Below are 16,289 nucleotides of genomic sequence, written 5' to 3'. Positions count from 1 at the left end.
TCATCTGGAAAATAGGGATAGTAATAGCATCTCTCCAAAAGGCCATGAAGATTAAATGCATTAATTCATATCAAGCCCCAAGAACATGCCTGACACTGGGTCAGCTCAGTCCACACTAGCAGTTAGTATTTCTGTCCCCCGCTTTCCACATGACTTTCCACATGACTTTCATTGTCCCCGCTTTCCACATGACTTACTGAAGCGCCAGTGTTTGAACTGCTTTTGCTCCAGGGAACTCTCTTCCTGTGTGAAAGGAATTATGGAGATCTCCGGGTGATGCCAGAACCAACTGTTTGCACATAGCTTTTGTCAACTGGGGATCAACCCTCATGAAATCTGGATGGCAGAGATCACTCAATAAAGCAAGCCCCTTATTGTACAGTTCTACCATCAGGACCCTCCTCCTAGCTGGGCTGCAGGGCAGATTACAGACACACAGTAGGCTCTTGGTCTTGCCGGGAGCCACACCCACCCTCCGCCTGCCTTTTCCCGAGCTCTGGGCGGGGACAGCTTTATACAAAACGAGCTGCCTCTGGCCCCTCCCATGCAGAGCGAGTGGAGAACTGGACCAGCAGGTAAGTGGGCAGAGCGGGGCGGCTCAGGCCTGTGAGGGTGCCGTTGCAGCTACCAAGGCCAGCTGCTAGCCGGGAGCATGGGACGCTGACCAGGATGTGGCAGGAGCACTTGTCTGAAGCCAGCAGGTATCCCGTGGCCTTTCCCCTAGTTTCAGGCTGCCATGTCGGGAGAGTCCAAAGAGATAGGAGTGAAGAAAGGTTTCCTCCTCAGCTGGCATTTGGAGTTGGGACAGGCTGAGCCATTTAGGTGAATTCCAGACCCCTGGTGCCTTCAGACCAAAAGGCTGGACCCATGCTGGGTGCCACGGCTCACGCCTGTAATCCCAGCATTTCGGGAGGCTGAGGCAGGTGAATCGCTTGAGCTCAGGAGTTCAAGACCAGCCTGGGCAACATGGTGAAACCCCATCTGAACAAAAAATACAAAAATTACCCAGGTCAGACAGGGTGGCATGGGTTAATAGTCCCAACTACTCAGAGGCTGAGGTGGGAGAATCGCATGAGCCAGGGAGGTTGAGGTTGCAGAGTGAGCTCAGATTATGCCACAGCACTTCAGCCTGGGTGACAGAGAGAGATCCTGTCTTAAAAAAAAAAAAAAAAAAAAGAGAGACTGGGCCCCCACTGCCTTTACCTAGGCCCATCTCCATGCTCTCTCTGAACAACTTGACCAGCTGAAGCCGCAGGAGCCTGGGAAGGAGGCTGGGAGTTGGAATGGACATGGAGGGGAGGGGAACTGGCCTGGGGGAGGCTGCTCCACCAAGGTCAGCCCGTGGGAGGCCTAAAGCCCTTCCTGGCCTTGGGAGGGAGGAGAAGGGGAAGAGAACTCACAGTCCGCTTCTGCTGTCAGCCTGAGTGCCTGTTATCTCATTCCCTTTTTCCTGGTCCACTGAGCCCAGAAAGGCTGGACATTCCCAGACCCTTTCGCAGATGGAGAAACCAAGGCCTAGAGAGGGTGAGCAGCTGACCTGAGGTTGCACAGCTGGTCAGCACAGGCCTGGATGTCTGCCACAGCCTGAGGTCAGGGTTGGGACAGGGTTCGGGGAAGCACTAACTCCTCCCTGGGCCTTGGTTCCCCCACCTACGCAATAGGGATACTGTGTTGGGATGAGTTCCAGGGAAGCTCTGGGGTCCTAGCAACGAGAGGTAGAGATGGCCTCCTGCTACGTGTGGCTGTGAGCAGTGAGCGTGGCTGAGCTGGGCCCAGGCTCCCAGTGCTCCAGCTGCCTCCTGCCTCCTGGCACCTCCTTGCCTCCCTCTCAGCTGCAGCTTCCCGTTTTTCCTTGTCTCTGTGCCTCTGTTGTCCTTTCTCCCCATTTCTGCTTCTAGCTTTTGGTTCTTTCTGTCTCTTTGTCTCAGTCTCTTCTCTCTCACCCCTTCATCTCCCATCTCTCCCTGTGGGTTTTGTGGTTTTGACCTCTCAGCCTCCCTTCCTCAGGGGCTCAAAGCCAATCCATTCCTACCCACTCTCATGAGGGTGAAGCTAGGGCCAGGCCCTAGGTAGACGCCTGCAGGGCTCACTAACTTCTCCAGGAGCCTGGAACCCAGGAAAGCATTAGCTCAGACCCTTGCCCAGGCACCGCCCCAGGGGTCACCCTGGCCAACACAACCTGCATAGCTGAGGCAGGTTTCCTCCAGTCTGGCCCACAGGGCTAGGTGCCTACCAGCTGGCAGATTATCCCTGCAGAGCGAGAACCCAGCCATGGTACCAGGGGCTCAGGTGGCCCAGCCCGTAGCAAGCCAGATGGTCACCTGGGCACTGGGAGAGAGGACAAGCCCCCGCTCACATGGAGATTACACTCCCCTGGGAGAGACCAGCGCTCAACAGATAGACACAGATAAACTCCCGTAACTGAGCTGGTGTCAGTAATACTTTGATGGAGGAAAGCAGAGGGCAGGAGAATGCGGAGGGGGGCGGGGGGCGGCGGGTGGGTTGGAAGCTGCCTGAGCTCCCTGGAGGAGATGGCCCAGCCCACACAATGAGGGTGCACTGGACCTGGACAGAACCTCACTCCCAACTCCCTTCACTCTCTTGGGCTGGGGGCTTACAGCTTTTGATGCAAGAATGCAAAAGAGAAACCTTTGCCTGGAACTGATCCTTCTAGCTTCTCTATCCGTTGCCCACCCATTATGGGGCATTTTAACTGTCTCATGTGAAGCCTTAGGTTTCTGGTCTCTGGTGATCACAGAGGGGTCCTGGATCCTTGGGAAGCAGATATGTCTCAGAGCCTCTCTCATCTTCTCCCGAGCCTGTACCCCATTTCTCTCTTTCCCTGGCCCAAGTCTCGGGAGGCCGTCTGTGAGCGGAAAGAGATCCTGCTCAGCTTGGCCCCCATGGCCTCTTCAGAACCCCTTCACCCCGAGGCCTTTCTCAGGGCTGGGTACACACAGTCAAGCATGCCTGGATGTAAAGTTCAGCTCCCAGCTGTATGACCCTAGGCAAATTTATTTCCCTTTCTAAACTTCAGTTTCCTCATCTGTAAAATGGAGATAATCATAATGCCAGCCTCAGGACTATAGAACAAGATTTGATAGGTAATGTGTGCAAAGAGCTTAGCACAGGGTCTGGCACAATAAGCAGCTGATGAGTGGCAGCTATGGTTGTCACTGTTGTCATGGTGATTTTTAGCCCTTTTGTTACAGCTTCCTAACCCGCCGAAGGTTTACTCCTGCTTCTTCCCTGGTGCTTCATGTTTCTCCACACAACAGCCAGCACGATAACTAGATGAGAGCTGGTCTCCTCTGCCTACTCATGGAGCTTTTTGCTCTAGAGAAAACACCCAAACTCTCACCACAGGGCCCTAGGGAACCTGCCCTGTCTCCTCCCTTCCCACCTCGCTCCCGCTGCTGCAGCCACACTGGCCTCCTAGCTATCCTTTGAACAGCAAAACCCACTTCTGGGACAGAGCAGGCATGGCTGCACCCCAGGTACTTTCCACTTGCTCTTTTCTCCCCTGGACCGTGCTTTCCACAGACAGCTCACTCCCACACTCCCTTCATGTCCTCTCCTTGAGAGCTGCACATTCCCCATTCAGGAGCTTTGCTTTCCTCCGGAGTCCTTGCCACCATCTGACTTGCTCTGCGTTTCTGCTTTTTATTCTGCTTCGTGACCACTTCCCACACCTTCCTGAGAGCAGGGATTGTGGTTGAGCACACAGTTGGTGCCCAAGAAATTTTGGTTAAATGAATAAACAAGAACTGCAAGGTCACTGTAAAACAAACAAACAAACAAACAAACAACAACAAAAACAAAAAATGCAGACATGCATCTTTTAAAAGTATCCCAACACATTCCGAACATCAGCCATTCTGAGTCTCTCCTTTTCTCTGGGGCCTTTTTGCACATGTAGTTCCCTCTGCCTAAGACATTCGCTTCGTTGTCATTGATGACTGCTCCTCATTGTGTCCCTGAGATCCAAAAGCACGCCTCGCTTTTGAGGAAGGAGATAATTTGGGAGTGGGCCAGGGCCATAGCGCAGATGGGTCACGTGGGGACCAACCCCACCGTGCCTGGTTTCCAGACAAGGAAACAGACCCCCAGAGCCAAATCCCATCCCTCAAGTGACACAGCGGTGGGTCGGAATCAGAGAATGTGTCTTTGTGGGGAGTGGGGATTTAGGTTTTCCGTGCTTAGGACTTGTTGAACGTACAGGAAAGTCAGACTCCTTCTGCCCTGTCTGCCCTCATCGCCCCATCCAGCCCTCCGTAGGAAAGCTACTGATGTTTGTAAATGTTTAACTGGACACTCTCCTTAGTTTAATAGCTTTTCAGGTGGCAAAGGTCACCATCATCTGCAAATTCACCTACTCCCCTTAACCATTGACTTAGCCCTCTTTATTAGGTATATCATTTATTGCTTTTGCTATATCTTCGTTTATTTTGCACCTTCGTCTGCTGTCTTGACCTGGAAGGGTGAGTCAGGCCTGTACCGCCAGACTGTGCTTCTGTCCATTTCTCCTGGAATGTCTGAGGCTATTTCGGGAAATATTCAGAATACAGGTAGTCACTACAGTTTTAACTCCTTTATGAATTAGAGTCTCGATATATGAAATGACTCTTGGTCTCAATTTATACTTTTGATACCAAATTCTCTATGGAGGGCTCTTTGTTCCTCTGTTCTTCCCTCTTTCTCTCTTCTCTTTTTTTTTTTTTTTTTTTTTTCCATTTCTCTGCAAGACATTTTCCCCCAAGTGTCTAAACAACTACTTTTGTTAAATTTTGATTTTTGATCAAATCCTGGTTGGGACAGGACCTAAGTTTCAGAGTCAGAAAGTAGGTGGTAAAGGAGATAAATGTATTCATTAGTTTTTGGTTACTGTAATCTGTCAGTATATATCCTGGAACATGTATCTCTGTGCACGTAGTACAGAGTAGTTTTTGTTTGTTTGTTTTTGTTTTTTGAGACAAGAGTCTTGCTTTGTCCCCCAGGGTAGAGTGCATTGGTGTGCTCTTTGCTCACTGCAACCTCTGCATCCTGAGTTGAACCAGTTCTCCTGCTCCAGCCTCCCGAGTAGCTGGGATTACAGGTGCCCACCGCCATACCCAGCTAATTTTTTTGTATTTTTGATGGAGACAGGATTTTACCATGTTGACCAGTTGGAAGCTGGTCTTGAACTCCTGACCTCAAGTTATCCGCCAGCATCGACCTATCAAAGTGCTGGAATTATAGGCGTGAGCCACTGCACCCAGGCTCTGAGTGTTTTTGTTGTATATAAAATAAGAATGACTTAAACAACATAGAAGTTTGTTTACAATTTAACAATAACATTAAACAAACAAACAAAACAGTTCAACACAGGCAAAACAGGGCTGGTATGGGTGCTCTCTGCCACAAAATCCCAAAGGAGCCTAGTATGCATCTAACCTCCACTGCATGCCTCATAGCACAAAATCGTTGCTGGAGTTCTGGCCATCACATCTGATTCCAGACAGCCAAATGGAGGAAGAGCAGAAGGGCCACTCCCTTATTGTTAACGCTTTCCCCATCTGCCAGAAGGAATACCCACTTGTGACTGCAGCGTTTACCCCAAGATAACTGTGCCACAAAATACCTGGCTTTTATTATTATTTTTGCCTCACTCTAGTATATTGACTTTGGAAACAAAAGACGTCACTCCATTTATAGCATTCTGGTTTTAGTAGTTGTATTTCCATTTACAAAACATGGTCATTCTCAATTGCTGAAAATCTCAAATCCTACCATTCCTACATGTGATGTTAACATTGTTCTCGAACAGTTGCTGGCCAAAGATTCATTTGATGAATCCAGTTTTTCTGAAATAGATGAGTCTGATGTTATTTCTGGTTAGAAATAACTCCAAAAACAGTTTTTATATTTTATTTTGACATTGAAAATCAGTCAGATTTAGGGTTGGGCGCGGTGGCTCATGCCTGCAATCCCAGCACTCTGGGAGACCAACACGTGGGGATCACTTGAGCCCAGGAGTTCGAGACCAGCCTGAGCAACGTGGAGAAACCTTGACTCTACTAAGAAATACAAAAAATTAGCTGGACATGGTGGTGCACGCCTGTAATCCCAGCTACTAAGGAGACTGAGGCAGAGGTTGCTGTGAGCCGAGATCAAGCCACTGTAGTCCAGCCTGGGCTACACGGTGAGACTCTGGAGACTCTGTCTCAAAAAAACAAACAAACAAACAAAAAACACCAGTCATAATCAGTCAGATTTGCTTCAACCTCAAATAGTATATTCACATAAAATTAAATGAGCCCTGGCAATGAGCTGCACTTTTTTTTTCTAAACAGGAAACGGGCTAAGGAGACTACTCAGAGTTGCATATGAATTCATTGGCTTGATGACAGGGCTGTGTGCAGCTACAAGGAAGGCTGGGAAATGTAGTCCTTTAGTTGGATGGCCATTTACCTAACAAAAACTGGGTCTCTTTTTTTATTTTTTATTTTTTAAGATGGAGTCTCACTCTGTTGCCCAGGCTGGAGTGCAGTGGCATGATCTCGGTTCACTGCAACCTCCACCTCCCAGGTTGGAGCGATTCTCCTGCCTCAGCCTCCCGAGTAGCTGGGACTACAGGTGTGCACCACGACACCTGGCTAATTTTTGTATTTTTAGTAGAGACGGGGTTTTCTCATGTTGACCAGGCTGGTCTCGAACTCCTGACCTCAAGGGATCCACCTGCCTCAGCCTCCTAAAGTGCCGGGATTACAGACGTGAGCCACCGTACCCGGTCGTTAACTACATGTTTTTGAATGCAACTGATACGTTTGCTGAAACAGTAATCTTATAATGATGGTTCATTGAGCCCTTACTATTTGGCAGGCACGGTTTTAGCACTTTGCATGTTCCTAGCAACAATTCTGATGTTGGTACTGACAGCCTACCTGTTTTGCAAGAGAAGACAGGATCCTCTGAAGCACAGGAGATTAAGTCACTTGGCTCAGCTTGTAAGGGTTGAAGCTGGGATTTGAACCCAGACAACTGGTTCCGGATGCTACTGCAGGAGACAGTGTCAGGATGGCCCGAGTCTAGGATGGAGAAAGAGGCCAAAGTGGGTGGCCACTTCTTCCAAAATATTCCTGAGAAGCCAGAAATGCTGAGGGTTGCTTGCCATCCCCTCCATTGCTAATTACAGTAACAAACTGTTAAACACACTGGGCAAACCAAAGTAATATATCTGCTGTCTGGCTTTGGCCAGCAAGTTAATAATTTACAAATCCTAAGCTAAGTCATTGAGAAAGGCCCTTCCACCTTCAAAACGTCAGATTCCCAAGCAGCCCCTGCCCTCAAAAAGCTTCAGTCTCAAGGTATGTGTCTGCACGCACCCACACAAGAACGACCTGAAATGAAGGGGTCATGGGGCCCTGGTGAGGACACCTGAGAAGGGGAGGCAGCCAGAGGTCTCCTGGAGGACGGGATCTTGTAGAAAGCTTGGATGTGGACAGCAGAGGGGGCTGGTGCTCCAGGCTGGGAGGACAGCAAAGGCAAAGGTGTGCCACTGCTGCCTGGGAGTTTCCCCTCCCTCCTTGGGTCCTCTTGGCACGCCTGGAGCAGGCCTCGCCTGTGCTGTTAGTCAAGTCAGCTTCCTAAGGGAGAGGACGGAGTCCTCTCAGAAGGGAGGGGGCAGAGCGGGACTGTTAGGAGACCTGACTGCGTTACACCCCAGGAGTGGCTCCTCCCAGAGAGGAAAAGGAGGTGGCCAGAAAGGCAACTGAGCATTGGGTTCGCTCAGTGAAGGTATGAGGAAGCAAGTCCCAGCCCTGTGAGTGAATTCCGTGTGTGGGAACCATGGGGAGGAGCCACCACGATTCAGGAGTTTCCTGGGTGAGGCGTGGCCACAACTGACACTCCTGCTTCGTACTAGAAGGAAGGAGTATGGAGTTAAAGACTGTGGCGTGAACTGAGGAACACTGGACAGGCCACTTGCTGCAGGGGACCCAGTCCAGATCCCAGGAGAGGCCCGCTGCCCCTTCGGACCCCATCTCCCATCTACAAAACGTGGAGATTGGCCCAGTTGACGTGTCTCTACAAAAAGGCATATACCACTGGTGAGTTCAGTTGATACCGAGTGGGGGAATCTTTTCCCTTTTTAAATTTTCATAGTCATGTGTTAATTCTCATGTGAATTAGACAAAAATAATGATGTCACCAAACCTGCCATTTCACGATAATGATCAGTAACCCTTAGTGGTGCTTACTGTATGCTGGGACTGTTGGAAACAACATAAACCCACCAGCATCCTTACATCTCATTACAAGCCACGGAGTTCATACTATCACTATCCCCTACTTGCAGATGAGGAGATGAGGCAAAGAGAGGCAAAGTCACTTGCCCAGGGTTACCCAGATTGTAAGCAGCAGAGCCAGGGTCAAACTCAAACAGCTGGCTCCAGAGCCTCACTCCTGGCATCTCCCATATTACTGCTCAGACTAAGAGTAGATAGAAGAAAGTTGTTAGTAACAGCACAGGTGGGCTGCCACTGGTAGCTGGCAAGGGGGTAAACAGATGGCAAAATGGTTCTGGAGGGCTAGAGGAAGTGGTCTCCAAAGGCCACCTAGAGAGTTCTATAATTTCAGAAGAAAAGAAAGCCAGATTGAAATCTCATTTCAGGTAACCATATATTTGCATCAGGTAATATGTTTACATGGTTCACAAATCAAAACTCTATTAAAAGATATACAGAGGCAAGGCTGGGCGCGGTGGCTCACACCTGTAATCCCAGCACTTTGGGAGGCTGCAGGCAGATCACAAGGTCAGGAGATCGAGACCATCCTGGTTAACACAGAGAAACCCTGTCTCTACTAAAAATACAAAAAATTAGCTGGGCGTGGTGGTGGGCACCTGTAGTCCCACCTACTTGGGAGGCTGAGGCAGGAGAATCACTTGAACCCAAGAGGTAGAGGTTGCAGTGAGCTGAGATTGCGCCACTGCCCTCCAGCCTGGTGACAGAGTGAGAATCTGTCTCAAAAAAAAAAAAACAAGATATACCGGGGCATCATCAACATCCTGCAGTCCCTGTGTGTCCTTCAAGGGTAGCTTTGTGCAAGTACAAGCAAAGAAAACATATTTTTCCTCCTCTTGTATGACCAAAAGGCAGTACACCTTTTTTGGTTCCATTTACCTGCCTTGATTTTGTTTCAAGATTATCAGTATAGCCTGGAGACCTTTCCTTATCAGCCAGCAAGATCTGCTTTCCTTATTCCTTATTCCTTCAAACAGGTATGTGGTATTCCAACAGGTCCCTTTAATTAACCACTTCTCTGTTGGTAGCCACCCAGGAGAAAATTTCCCACTACTTGCTATTACTAACAAGATCACAATCTATAATAACCTTGTACATGAGTCATTTTGTCAGGCTTTGGAACAATCTCATGGTGAGAAATGGCACCTGGAGTAGTTTTCCTATTGTGAATGAAGGTGATAATATTTTCATGTGTTTAAAGCTTATTTGTACCTTTTTCTCTGAATTGTTCATATCCTTGGCCCTCTTCTATATGGGGTCTCTTTGTTCTTGATTTTTAAAAACTATATATTAGGAAGATGAGTCCTCTGTCTGTGATTTATGTTGCGAATATTTTCCCTATGTTTTCATTTAACTTTTGACCTTGCTGTTGGTATGTTTTGCAGAAGCTGCTTTGTTTTCTTTTGTGTGTCGAACTTTTCTTTCACGAGTCATAGTTAGGAAAGCCTTCCTTTGTTTTCTGCTAATAAAAAGCCAGCTTGGGCCAGGCGTGGTGGCTCACACCTGTAATCCCAGCACTTTGGGAGGCCAAGGCAGGCAGATCACCTGAGGCCAGGAGTTCGAGACCAGCCTGGCCAACATGGTGAAACCCTGTTTCCACTAAAAATACAAAATTAGCTGGTGTGGTGGCGTGTGCCTGTAATCCCAGCTATTTGGGAAACTGAGGCAGGAGAATCACTTGAGCCTAGGAGGCAGAGTTTGCACTGAGCCGAGATCATCCCATTGCACTCCAGCCTGGGCTAAAAGAGCGAAACTCCGTCTCAAAGAAAAAAAAAAAAGCCAGCTTGTTCACAAGAAGGGGAGTAATAAGAGAAAACCCTGGGCCCCAGGTCCCAGCATCTTGCTAGGTGGTGAAGTTGAAATTACTCACCTGGTGTTCTTCTCTGCCAGCCCCACCGCAGGCTGATCTGGGGAAGCCTCTGGCCCAGGGCAGATACCGCCATGGCCTTCCTGATGCACCTGCTGGTCTGCGTCTTCGGAATGGGCTCCTGGGTGACCATCAATGGGCTCTGGGTAGAGCTGCCCTTGCTGGTGATGGAGCTGCCTGAGGGCTGGTACCTGCCCTCCTACCTCACGGTGGTCATCCAGCTGGCCAACATTGGGCCCCTCCTGGTCACCCTGCTCCATCGCTTCCGGCCCAGCTGCCTTTCTGAAGTGCCCATCATCTTCACCCTGCTGGGCGTGGGAACCGTCACCTGCATCATCTTTGCCTTCCTCTGGAATACGACCTCCTGGGTGCTGGACGGCCACCACAGCATCGCCTTCTTGGTCCTCACCTTCTTCCTGGCCCTGGTAGACTGCACCTCTTCGGTGACCTTCCTGCCCTTCATGAGCCGGCTGCCCACCTACTACCTCACCACCTTCTTTGTGGGTGAAGGACTCAGCGGCCTCTTGCCTGCCCTGGTGGCTCTTGCCCAGGGCTCGGGTCTCACTACCTGCGTCAATGTCACTGAGCTATCAGACAGCATACCAAGCCCAGTACCCACGCAGGAAACTGACATCACACAGGTACCCAGCATCACCCGGAGCCATCTCAGCTCTTGGCTTGGTCACAAATGTAGGGGAGGGAAAAATCTGCTCCCCTCCATCTTTCTAGGTTCTTTGGTCGGTCTATGAATTAAACTGACATAAGGCAGATCAACAGCAGCAAAACCCATTTTAATTACTTACATACATACACATGGGAGTCCCCCCAAAATATGAGACTTAAAACAGGGCCAGATGATTTCAGCTTATATAGCATCCTGAGCTACAAAAGGGAATAGGGACTTGGGGCTTCTGCAGGATGGTGGAGAAAAATTATGGGAGGATGAAGGGAGGAAACTTATGGTGAATAAACATTACACTGTTATGCCGATAAAAGTTCCTCAGGTGATAAAGGCCGCCACCTTTCTCTTCCTGGTTCAGATACCTCTTCTTGGTACAGATAAGATACCTTTACTAATAAAAATTTCCTTTAGCTGTAAATTTATCTTACAAAATGGTAACTTTTCAGAGCTACTCCTTAGTCTGCAATTTTTCAAAATAACCATCTAGAAGTAAACAATATGCCAATAGGTCAATTTTGGGGTGGCATATTCTGGCCTCCTACAGTCATATTTTGGGATGGCATGTCCTGAGGGCCTCTGTTTCCTAGATGGTGGCTGGAGCAGTGTTCTTCTTTAGGTGGGGGCTCTCCCTTAAGTGGTGGCTCTCCGCTTAGGTGGGGGATTCTCCCTTTAGGTGGGGTCTCTCCCCTTAGGTGGGTGGCTCCCCTGCTCAGTCAGTCTCCAGCTAGCCCCTCCTCTGAACATGTTTGTGCTTGCCACTGCTGTGGGGTAGCAGAGTGGTAAAAGGTGTAGCTTCCAAGTCAGAAAGCACCAGGTGGAGTCTGGCTTTGCCACATTCTCCCTGTGACCTTCAGGTAAGGGACGAAGCATTCTGATACCTCAGTTCCCTCTAAAATGGGGGATGCTGGTCCCCACTGCACAGGCCTGTTAGGAGGCACAGGGGCTTATCCATGCCCGGTGCCCGTGCTCAGTGGGCAGTCAGTATGAGCAGTCATTATTGCCACCTTATTAATGTTTATTTATTAATTATTAATAATAACAGGTGATCTGTATTCTGTATTATCACTGTCATGATTGTTGTTCTGCAGTCTGATCCCCTCCCCCGACCAGGGATCTGATTGACCTGTCTTGTCCTTTGCAGGGAGTTCCCAGAGCTTTGGTGTCCACCCTTCCCAAAATGGAAGCGCCCCTGTCCCACCTGGAGAGCCGCTACCTCCCCGCCCACTTCTCACCCCTGGTCTTCTTCCTCCTGCTATCCATCATGATGGCCTGCTGCCTCGTGGCGTTCTTTGTCCTCCAGCGTCAACCCAAGTGCTGGGAGGCTTCCGTGGAAGACCTCCTCAATGACCAGGTCACCCTCCACTCCATCCGGCCGCGGGAAGAGAATGACTTGGGCCCTGCAGGCACGGTGGACAGCAGCCAGGGCCAGGGGCATCTAGAGGAGAAAGCAGCCCCCTGCTGCCCAGCCCACCTGGCCTTCATCTATACCCTGGTGGCCTTCGTCAATGCGCTCACCAACGGCGTGCTGCCCTCTGTGCAGACCTACTCCTGCCTGTCCTACGGGCCAGTTGCCTACCACCTGGCCGCCACCCTCAGCATTGTGGCCAACCCTCTTGCCTCGTTGCTCTCCATGTTCCTGCCTAACAGGTGTGCTCTCATCTGGTCCTAGGGAATCCTAGTGGGGGAACACTTCATTTCAGAACCCAGAATTCCAAACGCACCCACTGGGCTGTACATGTAGTGATTAAGAACGTGGTTTTCGGAGCACCCCAGTCCAAATCCCAGCTCTGCCACTTGTCAGCTGTGTGTGATAAGACAAGTCACTTCAGTTCTCTGTGCCTCGGGGATATTTATCGGAAAATGGGAGTAGTAACAGTTCCACCTCCTAGGACTGCTGGAAGCATTATATGAGCTGATTCTATAAAGCTCTTGGAGCAGTGCCTGGCACGTGGCAGGTCCAGCCTAAGTGCTGACCATCATTGTCATATGCCCATGAGGAGGAGCAGACAGTCACTGGAGTTCCCATTTATATGGGGAAACCTTGAGGCTTGGAGAAAGAGCTTGACCTGGTCTAATTCCCAAGATTTCAGCCCTGCCCTCCTGCCTCTGATCTCCAGCTGATTCCCTTAGAGCCACAGTTCTAGAAGAATGACTGGGCAAATTGATAAAATGCAGATTGAACCAGCCTAGACTGGGACCTGGGATTTCAATTTTTAGTAAGGAACCCAAACAGTTCTGAGGCAGGGGCTTCAGACCCCTGTATGAGAAATACCACCTCGGCATCTTGACATTTGAGGTAGGTCCTACAGCCTCGAATCCACGCTGGCCTGCCTGCCCTCACTGGCCTGCTTATACCCACTCTCCCAGCCCAGAAGGAGGACAGTGAGGACAGAAGATCTTGACAAAAAGCTTGCCAGAAAGCTAATTTTCTACCTTGGGACCTAGAAACTGGAAAGAGGATGGAGGATTTGAGGGAAGCAGGACCAAAGGCCCCGACCTGCAAATCTAAGAAACCCCAAATATTAGAATTACGGAATCTGAGTCATGGAATCCAATAATCTTGGAGCAGAAAGAGTCTTTGAGGGTATAGGCAGAACTCCGTCTGTTCTTACCCAGGGCGTGGACCAGTCTTGGTGTTCTGGAGACTGGAGAGTGGGACCCCAGGGACAAGGACTTCTGAGGAAGGACAGTGTCTTCAGCTGTCAGATGCAGGTTTGCATGGAAGGCCTCCTGTAGAGAGATGCTCCTAGCAGCAGCAAACCAGCTGCCAGGGCCCCTGGAGATCAGCAAACTCCACACTGCAGAGGCAGGTAGCTGAGGCCAGATGGGGAGGGGTCCCCTGAGGACGCACAGCAGGGTTTGCTGTACCAGTGCCCCGATCCAGCCATCTTCACTTCAGCCCAGCTTCCTGGCTGAGGCTGGGGGTGTGTTGCAGGAGGACATAGCAGCAGGTAAACACTAGATGGGCCCACAGCTGAGCCAGGCCCTGCATACTCTGCTCCTGGAGGTCACGCAGACTTGCAAAACTCCCATTTGGAGGCTCAGAGACTAGTCTCAGCTTAAACAGTAGAACTGGGATTTGAACCAGGACCATCCGGTGCCAGACTCCATTGTGTTTTTCTTGCTGGGGTGCCAGGCCCTACCGTTAATGCTGGGGATGACCCAGGCCAGCCCTGCCCGCTTAGGAACCTCCCTGACCCACTTGGGCCAGGCAGCCTGGAATTGTCCACATGGCTCTAAACTAACTCTGGAGACACTGGCCATCCACATGGCCCCCGGCGGGGGCGGGGAGTCAGGGGTCAGGCTTCTCGCCTCCACTCACCTCCCCCACTCTCCTCTAGGTCTCTGCTGTTCCTGGGGGTCCTCTCCGTGCTTGGGACCTGCTTTGGGGGCTACAACATGGCCATGGCGGTGATGAGCCCCTGCCCCCTCTTGCAGGGCCACTGGGGTGGGGAAGTCCTCATCGTGAGTATCCGGCCGGTGGGGCTGCTCCCGCTCCGTACCCCTCAACTCTGTACCCCTCAGCTCCTAGCCACGGCCTGGGAGAGCCTGGGCGCAGCCCATTCCCGCGAGCAGAGTCTGTGGGGCTCTCCCAGGAAGCGCCAGGTGGGAGGGGTGCCCCCTTCCTCATTTGAGAGTGGAGGCTTAGGGAATCGAGGTGACTGGTAGGCCTCTTCCCACCATGTGTACCTCAGCAGTGGCCTTCTCTCAAAGGCCCTGACTTGATCATGAGCACATGAACCCAGAAAAGCCATTGGGTTCTCCTTTGCCCCTGGGCGGTCAACCCATGGGACCCGTCAGCCCCTCAGGATCACTCCCAGAAGGCTCTCCTTGCACCTAGAGAGTATTCCATGGGTTTCCCTGAGCCCTGTGAGAGTTCTTTGCCCTGGCGCTCGCCCTGCAAGCCCTGTCACTCTGCATCTCTTCCCTCCCGTCCCCGCAGGTGGCCTCGTGGGTGCTTTTCAGCGGCTGCCTCAGCTACGTCAAAGTGATGCTAGGCGTGATTCTGCGCGACCTCAGCCGCAGCGCCCTCTTGTGGTGCGGAGCGGCGGTGCAGCTGGGCTCGCTGCTCGGAGCGCTGCTCATGTTCCCTCTGGTCAACGTGCTGCGGCTCTTCTCGTCCGCTGACTTCTGTAATCTGCACTGTCCCGCCTAGGCGTGCCACCAACCCCGCCCCCATCGCTAACGGACGGAACTGGGATCCAGAGAGGCAAGGTCACAGAGCAAGTGGCAGGAACAGAGATGCAGAGCCTGAGTAATTGAATCATGAACACAAGTGCCCACTAGGGACTGTGGGGAAGATGCGACCTGGAAATGCATGGTGCAGCTCTATCCCCAACTCTGTGTCACAGTACCTGTGACTACAAGTTCGGGTCTCCTTTGCTTTGACTCTCAAGAGAGGACTGATTTGCAGCATCTAGCTGGAGGCAGGCCCAAGGGTGTTAGAAGGGAAACAGCTGGGAGGGTGAGCTGTCCCTTCAGGCTGTGTGACCTTGGGAAAGTCACTTGGCTTCTCTGTGCCTGTTTCTTCATGCATGCAATGGGGATTACAGTAAGTACTAACTACCTCACGGGCATGGCACAGAGACAAAAGGAAGAAGACAAAAGGAGGGCATAAAGCAAGCCCTCCTGGGCCACCTGCTGACCTGAGAGTCCATCATAGTAACAAGAGTGGCAGTCAGCACAACCTAGAAGTAGCCAGAAGGGTTGAGACAGGCCCCTGCCCTCTCTCCTTTGCCCCTCAGTCTCACAGAGGGGCTTCTGCAAGACAAGCAGCTAGCGAGAGAATCTTGGGTATCTTGGCTTTCGGATTCCCAGTGTGGAGAGACAGAGTACCCCATACACCCCTTCCTGTCATCCTTCCTGGCCCATAAAGCCCACTTGTTGGAGAGTAAGTACCTTCCTGGAAGCAGGAGGGGTGATTTGCCGGTGGGGCTGGGGAGGGCCCATCCCTGAGCCTCTGAAAGTGAAATCCCCAATCAGGCTGGGGACTAGACACGCAGAACCCCTGGAAGTATTCTTTCAAATGGAGGTGGCAGAGGTGATTGTTATTTTGTTCTAGCTTTAGTTTTTCATTTTTTTAAATAAAGACGTTCCCTGCTTTTACACTCAGATCTTCCTTCAAAGGAGAAATTCAGGCATGGCACAGTGGCTCACGCCTGTAATCCCAGCACTCTGGGAGGCCAAAGTTGGCAGATCGCTTGAGGCCAGGAGTTCAAGATCAGCCTGGCCAGCATGGCAAAAACCCATCTCTACTAAAAATACAAAAATTTGCTGGTCATGGTGGCACTTGCCTGTAGTGCCAGCTACTCAGGAGGCTGAGAATTGCTTGAACCCCGGAGGTGGAGGTTGCAGGGAGCCGAGATCGTGCCACTGCCCTCCAGCCTGGGTGACAGCAAGACTCTGTATCAAAAATAATAATTTTAAAAAGAAGAAGTTTAATGTGAACTCCCAAAAT

The 16,289-nt window shown here is 50.8% G+C and overlaps 1 protein-coding gene across 3 annotated transcripts; it reads left to right on the top strand.

Annotated features, from left to right (window-relative positions):
* Positions 1-544: 544 nt before the first annotated feature.
* On the top strand, positions 545-15,955 carry SLC52A3 (solute carrier family 52 member 3). 3 transcript variants are annotated; one of them, XM_073012048.1, is made up of 6 exons: positions 545-575; positions 7,904-8,087; positions 10,173-10,790; positions 11,973-12,478; positions 14,173-14,296; positions 14,775-15,955. In XM_073012048.1, the coding sequence occupies exons 3-6, from the start codon at positions 10,224-10,226 to the stop codon at positions 14,985-14,987; spliced, it is 1,410 nt and encodes a 469-aa protein (XP_072868149.1). In that variant the 5' UTR covers positions 545-575; positions 7,904-8,087; positions 10,173-10,223; the 3' UTR covers positions 14,988-15,955. The 3 variants fall into 3 exon arrangements, with proteins under 3 accessions (XP_072868149.1, XP_072868146.1, XP_007961158.3); XM_073012045.1 differs by having other exon boundaries at positions 9,668-10,790; XM_007962967.3 differs by lacking the exon at positions 545-575 and having other exon boundaries at positions 7,855-8,087.
* The last annotated feature ends 334 nt before the right edge of the window (positions 15,956-16,289 follow it).

The sequence above is a fragment of the Chlorocebus sabaeus genome, chromosome 2 (assembly GCF_047675955.1).
Source record: "Chlorocebus sabaeus isolate Y175 chromosome 2, mChlSab1.0.hap1, whole genome shotgun sequence".
Taxonomy (NCBI): Eukaryota; Metazoa; Chordata; class Mammalia; order Primates; family Cercopithecidae; genus Chlorocebus; species Chlorocebus sabaeus.
The sequence above is the reverse complement of the archived record's forward strand: the minus strand, read 5'-3'. Positions and strand labels throughout refer to the sequence as shown.